The sequence below is a fragment of the Diospyros lotus genome, chromosome 2 (genome assembly GCF_014633365.1).
Source record: "Diospyros lotus cultivar Yz01 chromosome 2, ASM1463336v1, whole genome shotgun sequence".
In the NCBI taxonomy this organism is placed as follows: domain Eukaryota; kingdom Viridiplantae; phylum Streptophyta; class Magnoliopsida; order Ericales; family Ebenaceae; genus Diospyros; species Diospyros lotus.
The window spans coordinates 44,291,244-44,313,048 of NC_068339.1; the positions used below are offsets into that span (position 1 = coordinate 44,291,244).

At 39.9% G+C, this 21,805-nt stretch overlaps 1 protein-coding gene across 2 annotated transcripts; it reads right to left on the reverse strand.

The window, feature by feature from the left end:
* Positions 1–893: 893 nt before the first annotated feature.
* Positions 894–21,768, reverse strand: LOC127795464 (40S ribosomal protein S15a-5-like). 2 transcript variants are annotated; one of them, XM_052327146.1, is made up of 6 exons: positions 21,556–21,768; positions 19,099–19,158; positions 18,300–18,327; positions 17,766–17,794; positions 17,461–17,621; positions 894–1,155 (listed from the first exon to the last, which is right to left on the reverse strand). In XM_052327146.1, the coding sequence occupies exons 1-6, from the start codon at positions 21,683–21,685 to the stop codon at positions 1,057–1,059; spliced, it is 507 nt and encodes a 168-aa protein (XP_052183106.1). In that variant the 5' UTR covers positions 21,686–21,768; the 3' UTR covers positions 894–1,056. The 2 variants fall into 2 exon arrangements, with proteins under 2 accessions (XP_052183106.1, XP_052183107.1); XM_052327147.1 differs by lacking the exons at positions 17,766–17,794; positions 18,300–18,327; positions 19,099–19,158 and having other exon boundaries at positions 21,556–21,761.
* Between the last annotated feature and the right edge of the window lie 37 nt (positions 21,769–21,805).

Genomic DNA, 21,805 nt, shown 5'->3' on the forward strand with positions numbered 1-21,805 from the left:
GCTATTTAAATACTAAAGTTTAACACTTTTAGTGACGCTCTATATTAATATCTTGTATATCTACATTAATATTTTGTACAATTATATTAATATGATATATAAAACAAAACATCAATACATAACATAAAATTTAAGTATTCAAATAACATTTCTCAAAAATTAAACCCCACAAACCTTTGAAACCATTTTTAAACTATACAAAATTTATATAAAATGGCCAAAACTACAAATAGTTTGAGCGCAATTTATCTTTTTCTAAATAAAAAAAAAAAAACTAAGGGAAAGGAGTTTCCATTTGCATTTCTTTGGTATGTGGCCTCCCATGTGACACACTGACAAATAAAACCAAACAATAAAATTACCAATTACTTAACGTCAATTTAAAATTGTCTACATTGTATCAACTACTGTGTTTTAAAAAATAACACTAACCTCCCTTGCTATCAAGAGTACCCTAATTTAACAATTTTATCCTTACATTTAAACCATTACTTTATCTTCCTCTCTCCTCTCTACTATCATTTTCTTTCTCATATTTTGGTTATTCCCAATTGTACCCTTAATCGTATGCCATCATCTCTACTGTCACTAAACCTTTCACAGCCAACAAGCACCTTTCACCATTGCCTTCACCATCGTTGTTGATTGGGTTCTTATCAAAACCCAATGTCAAGTTGGGATCAAGATTTGGAACCCGACATTGAGTTGGAATCAAAAACCAAGTTCCATATACAGAGAGAGAGAGAGAGAGAGAGAGAAATTTACCCTAAGCAAACATGCAGAGCATTGCCCTTGGCACCTACTACACAAGCTGCAAATGGCAACCAAAACATCAAAATCATGGATTCAACACTGCCCCAGGGAAGAAAATGATCTATCGGACCTTAAAAACAGAGGCAAAAACAAGAGGATAAACAAAACTTTAACCAACTACACATCTCCCCCTCTGTTGGAGAAGATTGTTCAGTAATAAAAATTGTGCCAGCAGTGAAGGGGCCAGCCCTAATGGGAGTATGAAACAAATTGGTTCCCACTTCTTAAGCATACACGAAACGTTTAATAGAAGTACCCTAAAACCTGGCCGCCAACATTTTGCCGGATTGCCTCTTCATGATCCAGGACTCCATTTGGTGTTGTGATCACAACGTACCCCCACTGCATGTGAAGTCAAACAGTCCGAGCAAGTGAGCTCAAGTAAATTGAAACTAAAGCCACGAGAAAGCAAAAAGCATCTTTATTCTTTTTTCCATCACACCGAAATGGCAAAAACTACTCCTAAAGAATCTCAACTTTCAAAAAGAACCAAATTTGTTTATTGTTCATTATGACTTAAAGCTGCTCCACAATTCATAACAATATCTACCACCGATGGAAATGAGACAGGATGTGAACCTGTGGATAAAGGGTGAGGCACTTGTGATAACGTTTTTAATCAAGAAATCAATCTCGAATCAATTGTTCAAAGAATGGAAAGATCACTGAGAATGTTACTCGAAAAATCAAAGCATGGTAGTTAAAAGAAGAGAAGCGCATCCAATATTTTATGTGATTGTAAAATTCCTTTAAAGCTGGAAGAACAATTTTATCAAATGGCTACAAGACCAACATTGTTGTATGGCTTAGAATCTTGGGCAATTATATATCAACATATGCAAAATATAAGTACAGTGGCTATACAAGAAAAAAAAAAATTAAGAAAAGGGATTATCTATAATGAGGTTGAAGGTGAGGCCTATTGAAAATAAGATGAGATGTAAGTACAAGCATGTTATATGATGAAATGCCTATTTATTTTGTTTAGCATGCCTTTTGTATAAATTAATTTGTTACAGATCACATGGTATGATTAAAAAGATATCATGATGAATTAAACGTGTTATATTCAGCACATGTTATGATTGAGTCCTGGAAAATGTAATTTATTAAGCATATGAAATATATGCATTGCGGAATAATAATAATTGACATGCTATTGTTATAAACAGAATGGAAGCCTTTAGAAGCATGTTAGTGGCATTGTATATTGATTCATTGAAAATGGATATATATACATGCTATGAAGGTTCTATTTACAGAATTCCGCTCGACATGCTATGATGTATGATGGACCCATCTAGAACATGCTGAAGTACAGAATGAAATGGCTCGGTAAAGCTAAGTAGCAGGTTGACAATAACCCCCTGTTAACTGTAATCTAAGTAAATGGCAAAACCTTCTGAGACTTGGAATGAACCCTAGATAGTTCAGGTGAAAATGAGCTAGGTACACACAAAACAGGGTAAATGGGCAAGGGAAAGAGGAAAATAATGATACAATGGGCCTATATGAAAGTTCAGAATGTATCTGAGAGAAACCGATCCTAGTGGCATTTATCTAGAGATTTATGCATCACGCCTAGTTGTTAGACTTTCTAAGCATTGATTTAAGACTCCCTTGCAATGTATTGGAGGAGAGTCATGAAGTGCAACCTATTTCAGGGTGGGCCATGACACTGTCAAGATCCTAGAGTTGGGCTTAGACAATTATGGAATTCTGAACATAGAATAGAATAGGAAGAGAGAGAGAGAGAGAAGAGAGAGAGAATAAGAGAGAGGGAGGGGCAAAAGATTATTTCTGTTATTCCCCCCCCCCCCCCCCCCCCCCCCCAAAAAAAAAAAAAAAAAATTCTCCTATCACCTTAGGTTACATATATAGCCCCTCCTTAACCGTCTAACTGTTACAATAATTGACTATTACAACAACTATCATCTAACTAATTGTTACAAATATAATTGACTTTTGGTACTTGACTCCAAGTAAGAAATTGGAAGAGAAAAAATCACATAAAACAAAATTCAAGAATTAGGTGGTGGGATTTAAAAGGGGAGAAACAATTAATATTCAAAGAAAAATTAAGGGGTAGAAGGGAATGAAATGGAGAAGGACAGGCAAACCAAATGTGGAGGAAAATGACTACTGTCCTGAGAAGCACGGCAAATGTAATCCTTGAAAAGACAAATGGTACAGCCCCAAACTTTAAGGAGTTTTGGTGGTGGAATGAAGAGGTACAATTGAAAATTAGAAATAAGAAAGCTTGCTATAAGACTGTATATTAGTGCACAAGTGAATAAAACCTAAAAAATTATAAAGAAACGAAAAATGCAGCAAAAAGAGTTGTTGATGAAGCAAGATCAAAAGCATATGAGAATCTATATAAACAACTTAATACAAAAGATGAAGAAAGGGATATGTTATGGTCCACTGCAAGGTATGGGACTTGTCTCACATTGGAAGTTCAGGCTTCTGGTGTGGGATTTATAATCTCTTGGGCACCCTCCCATTAACAGCTAGCTTTTGAGAGAGAGTTCTACCCGAGAGTTGTAACAGTGGTATCAGAGTCAATCCCATGGCTCCTAGTGCAAGCAAGCGGCGACGGAGGTGACGTCGGCATTGCAGTGTTCGCCCGAGACTAGTGCATAGCCTGCTGTCGTGGGCGCTGGGCTACGGAGCGTGGTGGTATGTTATGGTCCACTGCAAGGTATGGTACTTGTCCCACATTGAAAGTTCAGGCTTCTGGTGTGGGGTTTATAATCTCTTGGGCACCCTCCCCTTAACAACTAGCTTTTGAGGGTGAGTTCTACCCAAGAGTTGTAACAATATATAAATTAACTAAAGCAAGAGAAAGAAAAACAAGGGATCTAAACCAAGTGAAATGCATAAAAGATGAAAACCAAAATGTATTAGTGAATGAGGGAATGATTAAGGAGAGATGGAAGAAGTATTTCACAAAATTATTCAATGATAGTGGAGACACAATAGTTAGGTTGAGACATCTTAATAACTCAGAGAACGTGAGCTATACATTTTATCGACGCATAAGTTCAAAAAAAATAATGCAAGCATTAAAAAAGATGAAAAATCATAAGGCGGTGGGACCAGATAATATACCAATAGAAGCATGGAAATGCATGGGAGAAGAGGACATCTCCTGGCTAACGGAATTATTTAACGTGATCCTTAAATCAAAAAAGATGCCAGATGAGTGGAGGAAGAGTACTTTAGTTCTTATATACAAGAACAAATGAGATATTCAAAACTGTGAAAATTATAGAGGAATTAAGTTAATGAGCCATACCATGAAACTCTGGGAGAGACTAATAGAGCAGAGGCTCAGAAAAGAAATAGACGTCTCGGAAAATCAATTTGGTTTCATGCCTGGTAGGTCAACAATGAAAGCTATATACCTACTGAGGCGTCTCATGGAAAGGTATCGAGATTATCAGAATGACTTGCATATGATGTTTATAGATCCATAAAGGCCTATGATAGGGTCCCTAGAGAAGTATTATGGAGGGTTCTAGAGAAGAAATGAGTCTGAATAACCTATATACAATCCCTTAAGGACATGTATTACGGTGCAGAGACAAAGGTCAGAACATGATGAGGGGATATTGAACCGTTTAAAATTACAATGGGAAGTTTTGCACTAAGTCCATACTTATTTGCTTTAGTAATGGATGAACTCACTAAATACATTCAGACAGAGATGCCATGGTGCATGCTATTTGCAAATAACATAATGTTGGTGGATGAAACAAAAAAAGGAGTGAATACTAAGCTTGAGTTGTGGAAAAACAATTTAGAATCTAAGGGATTTAAATTAAGTAGAAGGAAAACAAAATATATGGAATGTAAATTTAGTAAGAATGCAAAAGTGGAGGATGTTATAATAAAATTGGAAGACCAAATCGTACAAAGAAAAGACCATTTTTGATATTTGGGATCAGTGATTCAAAAAGATGGAGAAATTCACGAAGATGTCACGCATAGAATTAAGGTAGGTTGGCTAAAATGGAGAAATGCATCCGGAGTATTATGTGATGGTAAAATCTCATTAAAACTGAAAGGAAAATTCTATAGAATAGTTATAAGACTAGTTTTGTTGTATGGCTCAGAATGTTGGGCAGTCAAATACCAGCATGAGCAAAAGACGAGCGTAGCGGAGATGAGAATGCTAAGATGGATGTGCGGCCATACAAGAAAAGATAAAATTAGAAATAAGGTTATTCGTAATAAGGTAGGAGTAGTGTCAATTGAGGAGAATATGAGAAAGACTAGACTAAGATGGTTTGGTCATGTGAGAAAAAGACCATGAGACGCTTATCTGAGGAGAGTTGATGAAATGGAACAATTAGTTAAAAAAAGAGATAGAGGCAGACCTAAAAAGACTTTGAGAGAGACATTAAAGTTTGATATGAAGTGTATGGACCTAAATGAAGATATGACAAAAGACAGAAATACATGAAAGTCTAGAATTCATGTAGCTGACCCCACATAGTGGGATAAACGCTGGATATGTTGTTGTTATTGTTATTTATTATTACAACTGTAATTTATTAATATTCCCTTCCTACCCCAAAGATCATGACAATTCCCCCCTCCTTGAGAGAGTTCTTGTCCCCAAGAACTTGCAGCTGTTGACCCTATTCTTCATCCAATTCCAGCTAGTTCTTCTTCTTCATTTTTTTCCTTTGTACCTTCCATGTTGAGTAATTGTTTTTGACATCAGTGGCCGAGGCTGAATTTGGCGCCACACCTATAACATAATCCTAACTTTTGTCACTACTCCATAGTACTTGATTGAGCTGCAATAGGGTTAGGGAAACCCTTAGAATGAACGTTCACTTGATCCCCTTCCAAAGGTTGATAGAACGAAGGCTGAATTTCTGTTGCCATTGTGTATTTATTGTAGATCGCTTCCAACATGAGCTCCTGCAGTCTTGCCTTCTCAGCCGCTTGCCTCATGAATGTCGGCATCATCATCTTCACCATTAATCTCAGTTCCTCCCTCAGCCCGCTAATGAAACTGGATATTAAATATTATTGTCAATCCTAGTTGTACAGTATACACAATAGATCTCAATTCTTCAAACTTCGCTTGGTACTCCACCACCGATCCCCCTTGCTTCAATTTACTAAATTCCTCGATCACATCGGCCATGCTTCTTTCACCAAATCACTTACATAACCCTTCCACGAATTCTGCCAACTTCCCTGATTTCCTTCATCTTGGATCCATCATTGATACCAAGAATTGGCTGCATTGTTCAAGTAAGCTGCAGCCACATTGATTTTCTGCTTTTCTGGGATCCTATAGAATTGAAAAAATCTTTCACATCTCCCTGTCCACCACCTTGGTTTCATCCCCTCAAACATTAAGATCTCCACTCTTCGCATCGGAGGATGAGTATGAGTCAAAGGCTGGATATTCCTCACCTGTGCCTCCTGATTCATAGGCTGGTCCTCTACTTCAAGAACCCCCTGCGTTCTTGGACAATTGCCTTGGTGTGGCAAGATCGGATTAGAGGTTTGCATGGGCAGAAATTCCGGCGACAACCGAAATTGGGGCAGGGAGGACAACATGCTAAGCATGCTGTTAATCCTCTGCCCTTGTGTCACGGCTTGGGCTCGGATTGGCTAACTGATTTGGAGTTAATCAGCGATAGAAATGGTAAGTCGGGCAAGGAGAAAGAAAGGAAGAGATAGCAAGGGAGACAAACGAGTATAGAGAGAAGGAAAGAAATCTGAAGTTGATTGATAATCTTGTTAATGGACCAAAAGGTCTAAGAAGGATATATAGGCCTCTGCATACCCGAGGATTCCTTCCCTAAATAGTTATAACAACCTATTTTGTCCTATTCACACCCTTTACACTTGGGCTACTTTTGGAATATTCTTTCTAACAAACTGATACAGCTGGAAATTAAAACAAATAACAGAATCTAAAGAAAGTAGTAACAGAATGCAATGAAAGGAAATTAGGAGGGGTATCACCGTGTGTGACAATTCCCTCCTCCTTAAATCATTTCTTGTCCTCAAGAAATGTTAAGTAGGCTGGCAGTCGTGAGGAACTGTTGGAGAAGATTTGGTAGGTACTCCCACGTGTTGCTTCCTTGTTCTTCGTGTTGCCACTTTACCAACACCTGGATGAGGGGTACTCCCTGGCAGTAGATCACTCTTTTGTCGAGAATGGCCTCAGGCTTCTTTGAAATCTCCTTTTCCTTTGGATTGGTGGGCAGTGCAGTATCCACTAGCTCAGTCCCAGCTGATTTCTTCAATAATGAAACATGGAAAACTGGGTGAATGTGGGTTCCCTGGGGAAGTTGTAGTCGGTATGCCACCTTCCCGACCCGAGCGAGGATGGGATAGGGACCAAAGTATTTGGGGCTCAATTTGGACACCAGTCCTTGGATAAGGGTCTTCAGATGAGGATACTTCAACCGGAGATACACTCTTTCGCCCACGTCAAACTCCCTCTCACTTCTTTTCTTGTCTGCATACTGCTTCATCCTATTTTGGGCTGAGGCTAGCTCCTGCTTAAGCTGTTGCACAACCATCCTTCTTTGCTGCATATATTCTTCCACAGCGGTTGCAGTCACCTGTCCTTGTAAGGCGAATAAGATGGGAGGTTTGTACCCAAAGTTGGCCTCGAAAGGAGACATTTTCAAGGCTATGTGGTAATTAGAGTTATACCACCATTGGGCCAATGCTAACCAGCGATGCCAGCTCTTGGGTTGTCGAATGCACATACACCGCAGGTATGTTTCCAGGCTTTGATTGACCCTCTCCGTCTGACCGTCCGATTGCGGGTGATAAGCTATCGACATATTAAGTTTGGCCCCCATAGACTTCATCAAGCCTTGCCAGAACTCACTTGTGAAGATCTTATCCCTATCCAAGATGATAGTACTTGGAACTCCATGCAGTGCCACTACTCTGTCCACAAAGGACCTTGCTACCTCCTGCACTGTAAAAGGGTGGGACAAACCTATGAAATGGGCGAATTTTGTCAGCCTATCAACGACCACCAGCACACTATCCTTCCCTTCGGATTTAGGTAACCCTTCTATAAAATCCATAGAGACACTAGTCCAAGCTTGGCCCAGAATAGGCAGGGGTTGAAAGAGGCCGAGGTAGGGTACATTTTCATGTTTGCATCGCCTGCTAGTGTCGCAGGCCAGAACGAATTTCTGGACATTAGTCTTTAACTTGGGCCATTGGAACAACTGCTTTACCCTAAGGTAAGTATTTTGAACTCCTGAATGCCCTCCCAAAGGTGATTCATGCAAGGATTGCATGATCTTTTTCTTGAGACTTCCCTTATCACCAACAACAATCCCGCCATGAAGTCTGATCAACCCTTCCTGTAAGGCATAACCTCCAGCATCAGTAACTCCCGTTGCTAGCTTCTCCAGTATTCCCCTCACCTGTTCGTCCGCTTCATAGCTGTCGACAATTTCTTGATACCATGCTGGAATTACAATAGTGATGGCATTCAGACTTCCTTCTTCTTGGCACCTTGAAAGGGCATCAGCAGGAACGTTCTCCTTGCCCTTTCTATACTAAATTATGTAGTCCAATCCCATCAATTTTGCCATTCCCTTTCGTTGCAGTTGAGTTTGCAATTTTTGCTGCAACAAATGTTTCAATCTCTCATGATCTGTTCTGATTATAAACTTCTCATTCTCTAAGTAATGCCACCACTTTTCTACTGGCATAAACACCGCCAAGAATTCCTTTTCATAGATGCTTAATCCCAAATGCCTGGGGCTTAATGCTTGGCTTAGAAATGCCAAGGGCCTTCCTCCTTGTGACAACACAGCCCCTATGCCCCCCCCGCAGGCGTCTGTCTCCAGCATGAAAGGTGTAGAAAAATCAGGCAGGCCCAAAGCAAGCACCCTGCTCATCTCAATCTTCAGCTTCTCGAAGGCTTCCTCAGCCTCTTTTCCCCAGCTGAATGAACCCTTCTTAAGTAGGTTGGTAAGTGGTTTACTCACCACTCCATATCCTCTCACAAACCAACGGTAGTAACCGGTAAGGCCAAGAAATCCTCGTAAAGCCCTTACTGTTGTTGGACGTGGCCAAGCTATCATGACTTCCACCTTTTTGGGATCAGTCCTAACTCCTTCTTTTGATATCAAATGGCCCAAATACTCAACCTGGTCTTGCCCAAAGGAACATTTCGACCTTTTGATGAAGAGCTGATTAGATCTAAGGACTTCTAGGGTGGTTTTGAGGTGTTGTAAATGCTGGTTAATGTTTGGGCTATAGACAAGGATATCATCGAAGAATACTAATATGAATTTCCTTAAATAGGGTGTCACGAACCTAGGGTTCGTGATGGGTTAAAAGAGAAATTGGGGAAGAACAAAGAAGAATTGGAGGAAAAGATTGAAGAGAATTAGGGAGAAAATTAAGAGGGATATTTGGACAGAAATGGGAGAAAGATGTAGAGAGAAATGAGGGAGAGAAGTAGAGAGAAAATGAGAGAGAATCAGATATTCATTTAATCAATTTCAGCATATCAATCTTCTCTTACAATGGCCTTTTTATAGGCATAGGTAGCCCCTTAACTAATTTCTAACAGCACCTATGTGCTCCTAACAAACAACCAAATATCTCCTAACAAACTAATATGAGCCTATTACAATATTACCCCTTTTATTATATCTCTATCCAATATTATCCTTCTAATCCTCCTAAGGACACGACAATTTCCCAGCCTTGAAACATGTCTTATCCCCAAGACATGCCAAACCTTCACAGCTTCCAATATGCTCTCTTTTTCCTTTTCTTCCACAGCTTTGCTGGAGAAATTTTGAAGATATCTTTCACTGCCAATGGAAGGATCTCCGGTGACTTTTGCTCTCCATGAATGGTATGAGTCTTCCCACTGCTAGTAACACCATAAGCAAACATTGTACCATTAATTCCTTGCATGGCACCACTTACAACCTGCTGGGCTGCAACATCAGTTCCGATCTTCAATCCTCCCTTCAACAAGGGTGACAAAAATTCTAATCGGCCAGCTGTAGTAACAACGAACATAATGGAATGAGACTTGTTCTTTCCGGCCAAACTCTCGACATTTTTCTCCTCCCAATCAGCAACATCTTTTCCCTTTTGTTGGCTGCAATTCCCCTCTATTTGGACTTCTTTTTCAGCAATATCAAATGATCCCTCTGCATTGGCTGCCCTATCAATTTGTTCATTACAAGTTCCCTTCAAAGGATGTAATCCATCACCAATATCATCTCTGATGCTGTCAACATCCTTCTTGATATTGCTGCCTAATTCAAAATACCCAAGCGCATACTCGGAAGTCAATGATGAATCAGTTTCCCACCTTCTTGTCTTCTCCTTTGGCTTCTCCATTTTAAGAAACTCCTCCTTATTAAAACTTCCATGATAGTCATCAAAGTATTCGGTGGGAAAACTGTAATAATACTCCTTAGATAGTATCATTGCAAACTCTTGTAACTTCTCGCGAAACATTCGACCCAATTCCTTGCATTCTTCATCAAACCCACTACTGGTTCCTTTGTCCCTTCGGCTAGCCTCATTCTCAAACTCCTTTCCCCATGTTTGATGCTGCTGGTCAACTGAAAATACAGCCTTCTTTGGCTGCCATTGAGGCTCCATTCCAGCTGAAAAGGAGGCTTTCTTCTGCTGCAATTGAAGGCTCATCTGCTCCATGTATGCACTGCCTCCCCTAGTTTCATGAGTAGGACACCCCATTGAAAATACAGCCTTCTTTGGCTGCTATTGATGCTTCATTCCTACTGAAAAGGAAGAATTCTCCTGCTGCAACTGAGACTCCAATGGTCTCAGATATGCACTGCTACCCATGGCCGATTTTTCAGCAACAACATACTTCGATGGCCAAGGAATGGGAGTTATATACATGCTTCTGTTTTGCATGTTGTAGCAGTTCCTAGTCTCACATCAATTGCAACTCAAGAGTCGGGCACCCACTCCTCTTTGCCTTTCCACTTTGACCCAAAAATTTACAGCCAAAATCTACCTTAATGGAGTCGGATCATAATTACCGCAAAGGAGAGCCGCAAGTCACAGCCCAGATTCCAGAGTCACCCATCCAAATTCGCCTTCAAAAATCCACTCCCAGCAACTCCGAACTTTGCTCAGCTTCTCCACTTGCAGCTGATTCTTAATCAACAGCCTTCCTTGCTCATCGAAGGCACTGTCGGAAAAAATTAGCCTAGTCGCCCCTACAGAAATTAATGGCAGTTCTTCTCAACCCAATCACCCTCCAAAGCTCCCAGCTCAATTGCGATCGCCTCTTAGAGTCTCCTAAAGCATCTGACTCTCAGCAGAAAATCACAATAAGAATCACAGCAATTGAGGATTGCCAGATCTGTTGGGTAATCAACTGCCTCAAGGCTAATTAGCCAAGAATTCCTCCGTCGGAATCAAGGAGGTTTAATGCGCCTGCAAGTTCCGATCAACTGGAACTGCTCTAGGGTCTCCGAAAGCACCGTCGAACACCACCGTCTCTGACTCTCTGCTACCGTTGCTCGCAATTGCTGCAGATTCAACAATCGCTTGGCCTTGAATCCGCTTCAGCTTATGGCCAGTGATGCATCCAGCTTACTTCCCTTGGTTATGCTCTGAAGTTGGCTTTCCAGAATGGTCAGAATCTCCTTCCGATCAAGGAGGAAAGCACGGTTCACCAACACGATTCAGAAGGCAACCCCAAATCGAGCACAACAATGCCTTCCGATCAAAGCGGCAACACCCGCAAAACTCTAGTCGGAATTCCAATTAAAACCGCAACACCCAGCCGCGCCTACAGGAAGCTTATCGGTCTGGTCGAACTAGACTTCCGGTTTGGTTGCAACTCTCTGGGCCGTCCGCTTCACCTGTGACAGACTCCGCTTGCTTTGGACAGTCGCAACCCTCACCGACCACAAGCTCCAATCGCGAATCCTCCTGGCTTGCTTGCCTTCAATTCTGGACAAGATTGGAGTCTTAGCCGCGAGCCGTCGCCTCTTGCAGTGATCGCTCTCCACACAAGATTACAGTGGATTCAAGATTACCCAAGCTCTGTGTGCTTTTGCTGAGATTCAACGACTACCCCCACTCGCTTCCACTTCGCGCCTTCCTTTCTCGCCAGAATCAGCGCCTTTGTCTCACCCAATCGTCTTCGACAAACTTTCTCACCAATAGCGAGCGTTGTCTGTTCACGACGCCTAAAGTATGCTCGCCTATCAACCCACTCCAATCGCGAACGCTCCTCTGTACTGATCGATGATGGGCTCTGCTATGAATCGACGACGGAAATTACAGCCAACCAAATCAACCAACTCTCTTACAAGAACGATTGAATTTACAACCGAAGAACGATTGGCTCTGGTGGGAATCACCTTCCGATCCAAATGAGCAGCACACTCCCGAGCCCCAATTGGATTCGCCTTCAAATCAGGGCTACAACAGAATCACAGCCGAGGATGGTAAGGCTCTGCTCGTCTGGGCGTTTCAATCAACTGGAATCAAATTCATAGCCAAGGATTGACTGCTCTGATACCATTTGTCACGAACCTAGGGTTCGTGATGGGTTAGAAGAGGAATTGGAAAAGAACAAAGAAGAATTGGAGGGGGATATTGAAGAGAATTAGGGAGAAAATTAAGAGGGATATTTGGACAGAAATGGGAGAAAGATGTAGAGTGAAATGAGGGAGAGAAGTAGAGAGAAAATGAGAGAGAATCAGATATTCATTTAATCAATTTCAGCATATCAATCTTCTCTTACAATGGCCTTTTTATAGGCATAGGTAGCTCCTTAACTAATTTCTAACAGCACCCATGTGCTCCTAACAAACTAATATGAGCCTATTACAATATTACCCCTTTTATTATATCTCTATCCAATATTATCCTTCTAATCTTCCTAGGGACATGACAGGGTTTCACAAAATAAGCTTCTCAATATTGAAAACAGAGAATAAACACTCAGCTTATTCTGTTGAAGTACAACTTCTTGTACTTAATTTGTACAGCTGTAATGTTAACAAACAGCTAACTAATTTTACAACAACTATAACAGAACATAACAAAAAATAGTAACACAGTATAACAGAAAAACTAATTATCTTCTACAAAGAGACAGAATTACTACTTTAAAAATAGCAATTAGATTTCCTTTTTCCCCTCTCTCTCTCCTCATCTTCATCTCTTGCTCCCACTTTCTTCTCTCTGAATAGTAGTGTGCAAACAGGATGTTTGCGTGCCTATTTATAATAATTTATTTTAAAACATAAATCCAGGCAAACTAAACCCTTGCAATCCTTTATCAGTGGCCTGTTTCTGATTTGAGACCTTTATTAAGGCTTTTTTTTTTTAAGTGGATTGATAATTTATCTTTTGTTTTAATTTATTTATTTTGTAAATCTGCACTGGTCTTGGTCTTGCTAATTACTCATCATCATCTGTCAGCATGACCTGCTTGTGGTCTAGCCTATTTGATCACTGATTTTCCTTATCACTCCTTCCTTATTCCTGCTCCAGGCTTGTTAAAAAAGTCAAGCGGGTGTTGGAACTTTTTGTTTTATGTGATCAGTGAATGTGTCTGCCACGATTTTAGGGGTAGGAAGAAAATATTAATAAATTACCATTGTAATCATTATATTTATTAGCGAGTTATATTTGTAACAGATAGTTAAATGATAGTTGTTGTAATAGTCAATTATTGTAATAATTAGACAGTTACAGAGAGGCTATGTATGTAACCTTCTCTCTCTCTCTCTCTTCCTATTCTATTCTATGTTCATAATTCCATAATTGTCCAAGCCCAACTCAAGGGACTTGACATTGTGGTATCAGAGCCAGGATAACTGGCTGTGAGGTGATCGGCAGGTAGTCTCTTAGTGGTAAGCTTTTGAAGTGATTGGCAAAGGTTGTGCAGGTGATTGGAGAAGTACAATAACAGTAGTGGTGAATTGCGATGGTAGAAGGTACCAGATTGAAACAATTGAAGGGGCAGATGGAGGCTTTGGAGCATGAGTTGTCACAAGCCCTAGAAGCAATGGCCCAAAGTAGGGAGGACATGGTGGAATTAAGGGAAGCCATGTAAAAGGGCGTCAGAGAAACACCAAGAAGCAATTGAGAGGTGCCAAGAATCGATGGAGCAGCAAGGTGTCACACACGGCGATACCCCTCCTAATTTCCTTTCATTGCATTATGTTACTACTTTCTTTAGATTCTGTTATTTGTTTTAATTTCCAGCTGTATCAGTTTGTTAGAAAGAATATTCCAAAAGCAGCCTAGGTGTAAAGGGTGTGAATAGGACAAAATAGGTTGTTATAACTGTTTAGGGAAGGAATCCTCGGGTATGCAGAGGCCTATATATCCTTCTTAGACCTTTTGGTCCATTAACGAGATTATCAATCAACTTCAGATTTCTTTCCTTCTCTCTATACTCGTCTGTCTCCCTTGCTATCTCTTCCTTTCTTTCTCCCTGCCTGACTTACCATTTCTATCACTGATTAACTCCAAATCAGTTAGCCAATCCGAGCCCAAGCCGTGACAATTTGGTATCAGAGCCTCGGTCTTGGCTGGATTAGCGGAGCATTCATCCATGGCGGACGGTACCCGCATGAAGAGCTTCGAGGCGCAGCTACAACAGCTCAGCTCGACGGTGACAGGCTTCCAGAGTCACGTAGATCAGTTAGAGCGAGGATCAGAGCGAAATCATGAGGCGATTTTAACACTGGACCGCCGAATGGAAAGTTCGGTAGGTGAACTGGAGACAATGCTCGACGGGGCTCTGTCTCAAATGCGCAAATGAGAGCAGAGCTGGGAGCCCAACTCCAACAGTTTATGGTTATGTTCACTCGCCAAAATGCTGTGAGATTGACCCCTGAGTTTCCTCCTAGAAATAGAACAGAGCCATTAATACCAGATGTCAGGAGGGACAGAGTAGCGAGCGATGAGGGGGCAGGAGTGGAACCGGAGGGGGATATAAGGAATGTGATGGAGGGTGAACACGAAGGACATAATCGTCCACAGCAACCGGGTTTCCCGACACCCAAGTTGGAGATTCCAGTGTTTGATGGGAATAATCCCCGGTGGTGGGTGAGAAAATGTGAGCGCATGTTCGACTGGTACAACGTACTTGAGGAAAGGAGGGTGGCCTTGGCCTCGGCCTACTTTGATGACCTAGTAGACGCTTGGTATCAGGGGTGGATTAGGGTCAGGAACAACCCAACCTGGGTGGAGTTCATGGGGAGGTTATGCGAGAGGTTTGGAGAAAAAAGTATGTCGGATGTCATTGAAGAATTCAACAAATTAAAGCAGGTAGGAGACGTGAATGCCTACCTGAGAAGGTTCGAAGAACTGAGGTCATTGATGATCAACAACAACCCCCACCTCTCAGAAGCCTATTTTGTCTCTAGTTTCTTGAGTGGGCTCAGCAATGATTTGAGGCCTATGGTTAAAATGATCCGACCTAGAACAATGGAGCAAGCGGCAGAAAGCGCTAGACTACAAGAAATGGTGGTCAAAGCCTTAATGAAGAAGTAGAGACAACAGCACCGGGTGGTCACGGGAAACTCAGCCCATCCAAGCGATAAGATACATAACCGAGATTGGGGTAGAGTCGGCCAAGGTGTTAGGAATACAGGAGGGCCCAGCTCAGGGGGAAAATATAATGACCCGAGGAGGCAGCCTGGGTTGTGCTTCAGATGCGGGGATAAATACTATCCTAGGCATCAATGTAGGCGGTAGCTGTTGTTATTAGAAGGGGACCTAAAGGAGAAAGCAGAAGCGGAAGAAGATGAAAGAGAAGAGGACGATGAGCTCGGGGAAGAAGACACAGGTGAGATTTCACTCCATGCGTTGAAGGGGGTGACCAATAACAAGATCATTAAGGTGGAAGGGAAGGTGAAGAATGACAGCTTGTTAATCTTAATTGACAGTGGAAGCACGCATAGCTTCCTGGATGAAGGGTCGACAAAAAGATTGAAGTGTTCCCCCAAGGAAACTCAACCCCTCAGTGTGACGGTGGCTAATGGGAATAGAGTGATCAGTGAATCAGTATGCCGGGGGTTTAATTGGGAGATGCAAGGGGAGAAGTTTGAAGCAGACCTGAGGCTGCTGTAGTTAGGGGGCTGCGATGTGGTACTAGGGGTTGACTGGATGAAAGAAGTGAGCCCCATAAGCTTTGATTTCAATAGGATGGAGGTATCCTTTGATAAAGAAGGGAGAAGAATGACTCTCACGGGAGGAAGAGAGTTTGGGACTTGCCGAATGATAACCGGGAAGAGGCTTCACCGGGTGTTCAGGAGTAAGTGGAACCAACTGGCTCAACTGTTCTCCCTTACAGTAGTGGAAGAAGGGGACAAGCAGAAGCTGTATGGGGAATTATGCTTGACTGTCAACAGCCAGTGATGTGATCTTGACCAGGTACACTTTCAGGCCCCTATTGATGAATTGCTATTAGAATTTAAGGATTTATTTACTGAACTAGATACTCTACCTCCATCCCGAGCCTTGGACCATTCAATCCACCTAAAGCCCAATACCGAACCCATAAACATCAGATCCTCCCGTTATTCTCCCATCCAGAAAACAAAAATTGAGAAAATGGTGAAGGAAATGCTAAAACAATCCTTCATAAGACCCAGCCAGAGCCTTTTCGCATCACCAGTCCTCCTTGTTAAAAAGAAGGATGGATCTTGGCGTTTTTGTGTGGATTACCGACAATTAAATACCCTAACTATCAAAGACAAGTATCCTATACCCTTGATAGAAGACCTAATGGATGAGCTACACAATGCCAAAAAATTTTCAAAGCTGGACCTTCGTTCGGGATACCACCAAATAAGAATGAAACCTGATGATGTCTATAAAACAGCCTTTAGAACCCACCATGGACATTTTGAATTCTTGATGATGCCATTTGGACTCACCAATGCCCCAGCCACTTTTCAAGCCCTAATGAACCAAATCTTCAAACCCTATGTCATGTCCCTAAGAGGATTAGAAGGATAATATTGGATAGAGATATAATAAAAGAGGTAATATTGTAATAGGCTCATATTATTTTGTTAGGAGATATTTGGTTGTTTGTTAGGAGCACATGGGTGCTGTTAGAAATTAATTAAGGGGCTACCTATGCCTATAAAAAGGCCATTGTAAGAGAAGATTGATATGCTGAAATTGATTAAATGAATATCTGATTCTCTCTCATTTTCTCTCTACTTCTCTCCCTCATTTCTCTCTACATCTTTCTCCCATTTCTGTCCAAATATCCCTCTTAATTTTCTCCATAATTCTCTTCAATCTCCCCCTCCAATTCTTCTTTGTTCTTCCCCAATTCCTCTTCTAACCCATCACGAACCCTAGGTTCGTGACAAACCCTAGCTTCAAATTCTCTTCAGTTTTCGTTCTTTCTTTTCTATTACTACATTGAAGCTCTCGCTTCAATCTTAAATAATTTTATGCTGACAAGAAATAATGATAAATTTGTTGCTTAAAATATTTGGCATCTAAATGAGAGGGCATGGCTTTATGGCTTTGTATACTTCAAATGTATGTACATGACCGCCTCATAATATTCTAGTCTCCCTATTTTCTGAGAACAAAACAGTTCATTTGGAAAGAGTAAAAAGAAATTAAATGAACCTGATGTGTTGGAAGTGCACCCAATCTATACTGCTCAATATCTTGGGCTTTAACGTCCTGTCTATACATGAGAGCCCGGCAATCTTTGATCCTCCCCTGCAGCTCCACAGTTATCCTTCCAACTCTGTGAGGATCATATACTTGGAAATCTTTAATATATCCTGCATGGCAAGTTAACAACTTGGCATGATAAGATCCAGATTTCAAGATACAAATATCCAGTATCATCCATCCTAAAATTTAGCTATTATCAAATTGAGAAAGAACAAGAGGATAAACCAAATGTAAAAACTGCTTCTGTTTACCTGTCTGATTTTCTTGGGCACCATATGAACAGAAAATGCCATTGGTTGAGTTGGAATAAAATAACATACTGAGCAAGAAATTTGGTTGGAAAGGGCCATGCCACAGACAAATAATTATGCCATAACTTTAATAAAATATAACTAATAAATTTAAAAATGTACTATATAGATTTCAATAAAGGATTGGCAAGCTAGAATTCATGTAGCAGACCCCTTATCTTGGGATAAAGGTTTAGTATGTTGTTGTTGTTCAGATTTCAATAAAGAGATGAATTTTTTTTATTCTTCAATGACAAGCCAAGCCTTTATCCCACCATGTGGAGTCAGCTTTTTTTCTTTAAATGATGATGATGGTGAAGATGAAATTTTTTTATTCATTGGAGAAAAAAAATACAAACAACTCAGTAATCACAATAAAAAATAATAGTTTTTATTTCTTAACTTTATATAAGTATAACATATATAAGGCAATTAGTTATCACAATTGGTTCAAATCTTAAGCTGGCAAATCATTAAATTAAATTAGAAGGATACTGTATTTGAGAACATTCTCCATTTTCCCCTTGTACAAAAACAACCATGTCATCATTATATAGTATTGAAATTAAGAGAAAACAAGTATTCAGTGTGAAAAAGAAAACAGTAACTTTTGTTGTGACAATCAAACTAACCTATTATTTACTTAAGAGATATTTGAGTTTCCATTGTTTAGAAAATATTGATGGTTTCTAATTCAAAAACACCATTCCATAAGACAAAAAATTTTGTTTAAACAGAGGTGAAATGATTATGATAAATAAGACAAATAGTTCTCTACATTTTGCATAACTGCCAAATCTTTTGCACTAATAATATCCATATGTTAAGATAACTAATTTACTTAATTGCCAAATTTGGGTAGGGTGGGAGTTGGGAGCATACCAATGCTCACAAAATGCAGTTGGAGGACGCATGCCCCCACCCTCACAACTCACCTAGATCATGGGTACAAAAATATTATCATTTCAGTTCATAAGCTTTCTTCAAAACCATATAAGATTACAGCTCTGTCTTTTTTTTCTGTAAAATATGTTCCAAAAAACTTTTCCAAACTTTTGGTGTTTGGATGCATATAAATTAAATAAATATCTTCTACAAGTAAAACATTCTAAAACATATTAGGAGAAAATGTTTATTGAAATAAAATCAGTCATTTTCCAGAACAGGACACTTGTAATGTAAAATGCATCCATTATTGTCAAATCTTTCCACTATGCTCAACATGCCAAATCAGCTTTGAACCTTCAAAATCTCTTGATTTAAATTTTCTCGGGCACAATTAGCAATGACTTACATGAATTGTTGTCCATTCTTGTTGAGTCCAATGAGACCACATCGATAAAATGCAAAAGACCTGACCAAGTAAAATTGGATACTGCTTCATGGATGAAATCAGAAGGAGACTTGCCAGAAACATGGAGGACAACCAGAAGATGCACCTATACTTACAGTTGGCATGCTAAGGACTCTTTTTGTGATGAATGCCTTTATGAGTCTAAATCTGAATATGAGTGCTGACAATAGATTCTGCAATCAAATGCTCTTTTGGCTAAATTGAAAATTTTCATTCACGGGAGAAATATTTTTTTAAAATATTTAAAATTTCTGTACTTACCAAACACAGGAAAATGGCAAGAAAAACCACCATTTTTGTGTAAATATCTTTTAAAGAAAATATGTTTGTAAGTAAAACAATCTACATCCTAGCAAAAAAAAAGGGCTAAGATACCACATATTCTGAGTCCTTCCTATGAGATTGAAGAGTGCCTTCAAGATAAACTGCCCAAAAATGTCAGCAAGCAAAGAAGAAAACAAACACCCAATTCATAAGGTACGACTCAACAGCAAAGACAGTCTTGGACTAAGGGTGTCCCCATTCCCCGAGACTCCCGACATTACAAGGGTTGAGGAAGGGTAATTTTCATATGCAGCGTTACCATTGCATTGTAAACCAGTTGTTTCTGCAACTCAAACCTATGACTTTCCAATCATAAAAACAACCCTCAATCAAGCCCAAGTTAACTCTGAAATTTTCTATTACCCAAGCATAGAGGCATCCTGTACCTTCAAGGCATTCAGTTCAGGCCTAAGTTAACTTTGAAATGGAACTGTCCTTTCAGAGTTTTGAAAAGTGAACACTGAACACAGGTTACACATTAGCCCAATAATTCTGAAATTATAAACCAAAAGTTCCCACATCTCACATCTTATTTGTAGGCCATTTCTGAAACTATAACCCAAAGAATTGATTCATTCGTATGCAGGCCATTTCTGATATTACAACCCCAAAATTCCCAAATCTGAGAGCTTTAACCAACACAATTTTCCATATTATCAAGGACTTGTGCATAGGAAGCAATTTAACCTCCATTCCATGCCAAACACAACAATAAGGAATTGCGCATGGTATTAATAGACAAGAAAAAAAGACTTTGTTAAGTCTTTTAGAGAAATCTTATGGAATGTTTTAAAAAAAGAAAATAATTGGATTGTTTATATACAGATTATTAAAAACATGTATCATCAAGCAAAAATGAATACTAGAAATAGTGGAGAGTATTGCGGCTTTTCAATTTCAATCGCATTACATCAATGTTCTGCACCAATCCCTTGGTTTTCTGATGGATGAACTCACAAAGCACATTTAAGGAGATGTATATCGGTGTATATTATTTGAAGAAATATCATCTTGGTGGACAAGACAAAACAAGGCATGAATACTAAGCTTGAATCATGGAGGAACACCTTAAAATCCAAAAGTTTCAAGTTGAGTAGGTCAAAAACCAAATATGTAGAATAAAGTTGTAGAAAAAATAGAAATGTACATTACAAAAAATCCGTTTAGATATCTTAGATCAATTGATCAAAAACAAAGGAAAAGATTATTAAGAATTTCAATCACAAAATACAGTACAATGGTTAAATTGGAGAAATGTGTAACATCTTATGTGCTCCTAAAACCCATTTAAACCTAAAAGAAAAATTATATCAGATAGGTATAGAGCCATCTTTACTATATGACGTAGAATGTTGGGCAATTAACAGTTAACATTCACAAAATGTGAGTGTAATGAGATGAGGATATCAAAGTGAATGTGTGGTGTGGCCATACTAGAAAAGATAGAATTAGAATTGAGATTATCTATAATAAGACATTAGTGACACCACCTACTGAGGGTAAGATATCCAAAATACGATTAAAATTATTTGGGAATATTAAAAGAAGGCCAAATAAATGCGCCTGTGAAACAACTGAATAGAATAAAAAAGTTTGTAGCAAAAAAAAAAAAGAAGGGGGAAGACTAAAGAAAACTTGATATAGATGATTGGAGAGCTAGAATCCATCAAGCCAATCCTACCCAGCAGGATTGAGGCTTGTGATGATGATGCTGAGCAATTTAACGTCCGGACTGAAAAACTCCCTGAGAGCCTCCCCAGTTACTTGCACAAGGAAACGCCAAACCAACTTCAAAATCTTACGAATAAGTTCTGAAATTCAGACACCACCCAAAAACCTCTCAACCCATCGAACTACAATGAAGATTTCAAAGAACATGAACTTTTCAAACATTAGAAACCCACAAAGTGTTGCTTAAAACGGTACCGAATGAACCACTCGACTACTAAACCACTCTGGCCGACTCCAACTACTTTCATGTTTCGGTTGCCTTTAACTGTTAAAAAGAAAAACGTGACCGACAAAGAACACGCATAGTAGAGCACACTGCATTGAGTTGGGGATAGGGTTTACCTCGATGTTTCATGATGTTGAGGAAGGAGGCCATGACATTGGAGACGGGTTGAAGCTGAGCAGAGGCAAAGCCTCTCTTCTCAGCGTTTACGATCGTCCTCAGAGCGTCGTTCAATATCCTTCTTCCCATTTTCTCCACCCGAGCGTTCGACGGCTCCCGACGGCGACCTGCGAAGAAGCTCCAACCCAAATCTTTTCACTTTCTCAGTTCAGTCCCCAGCTTCGGACTATATCCAGTAAACCCCTTATT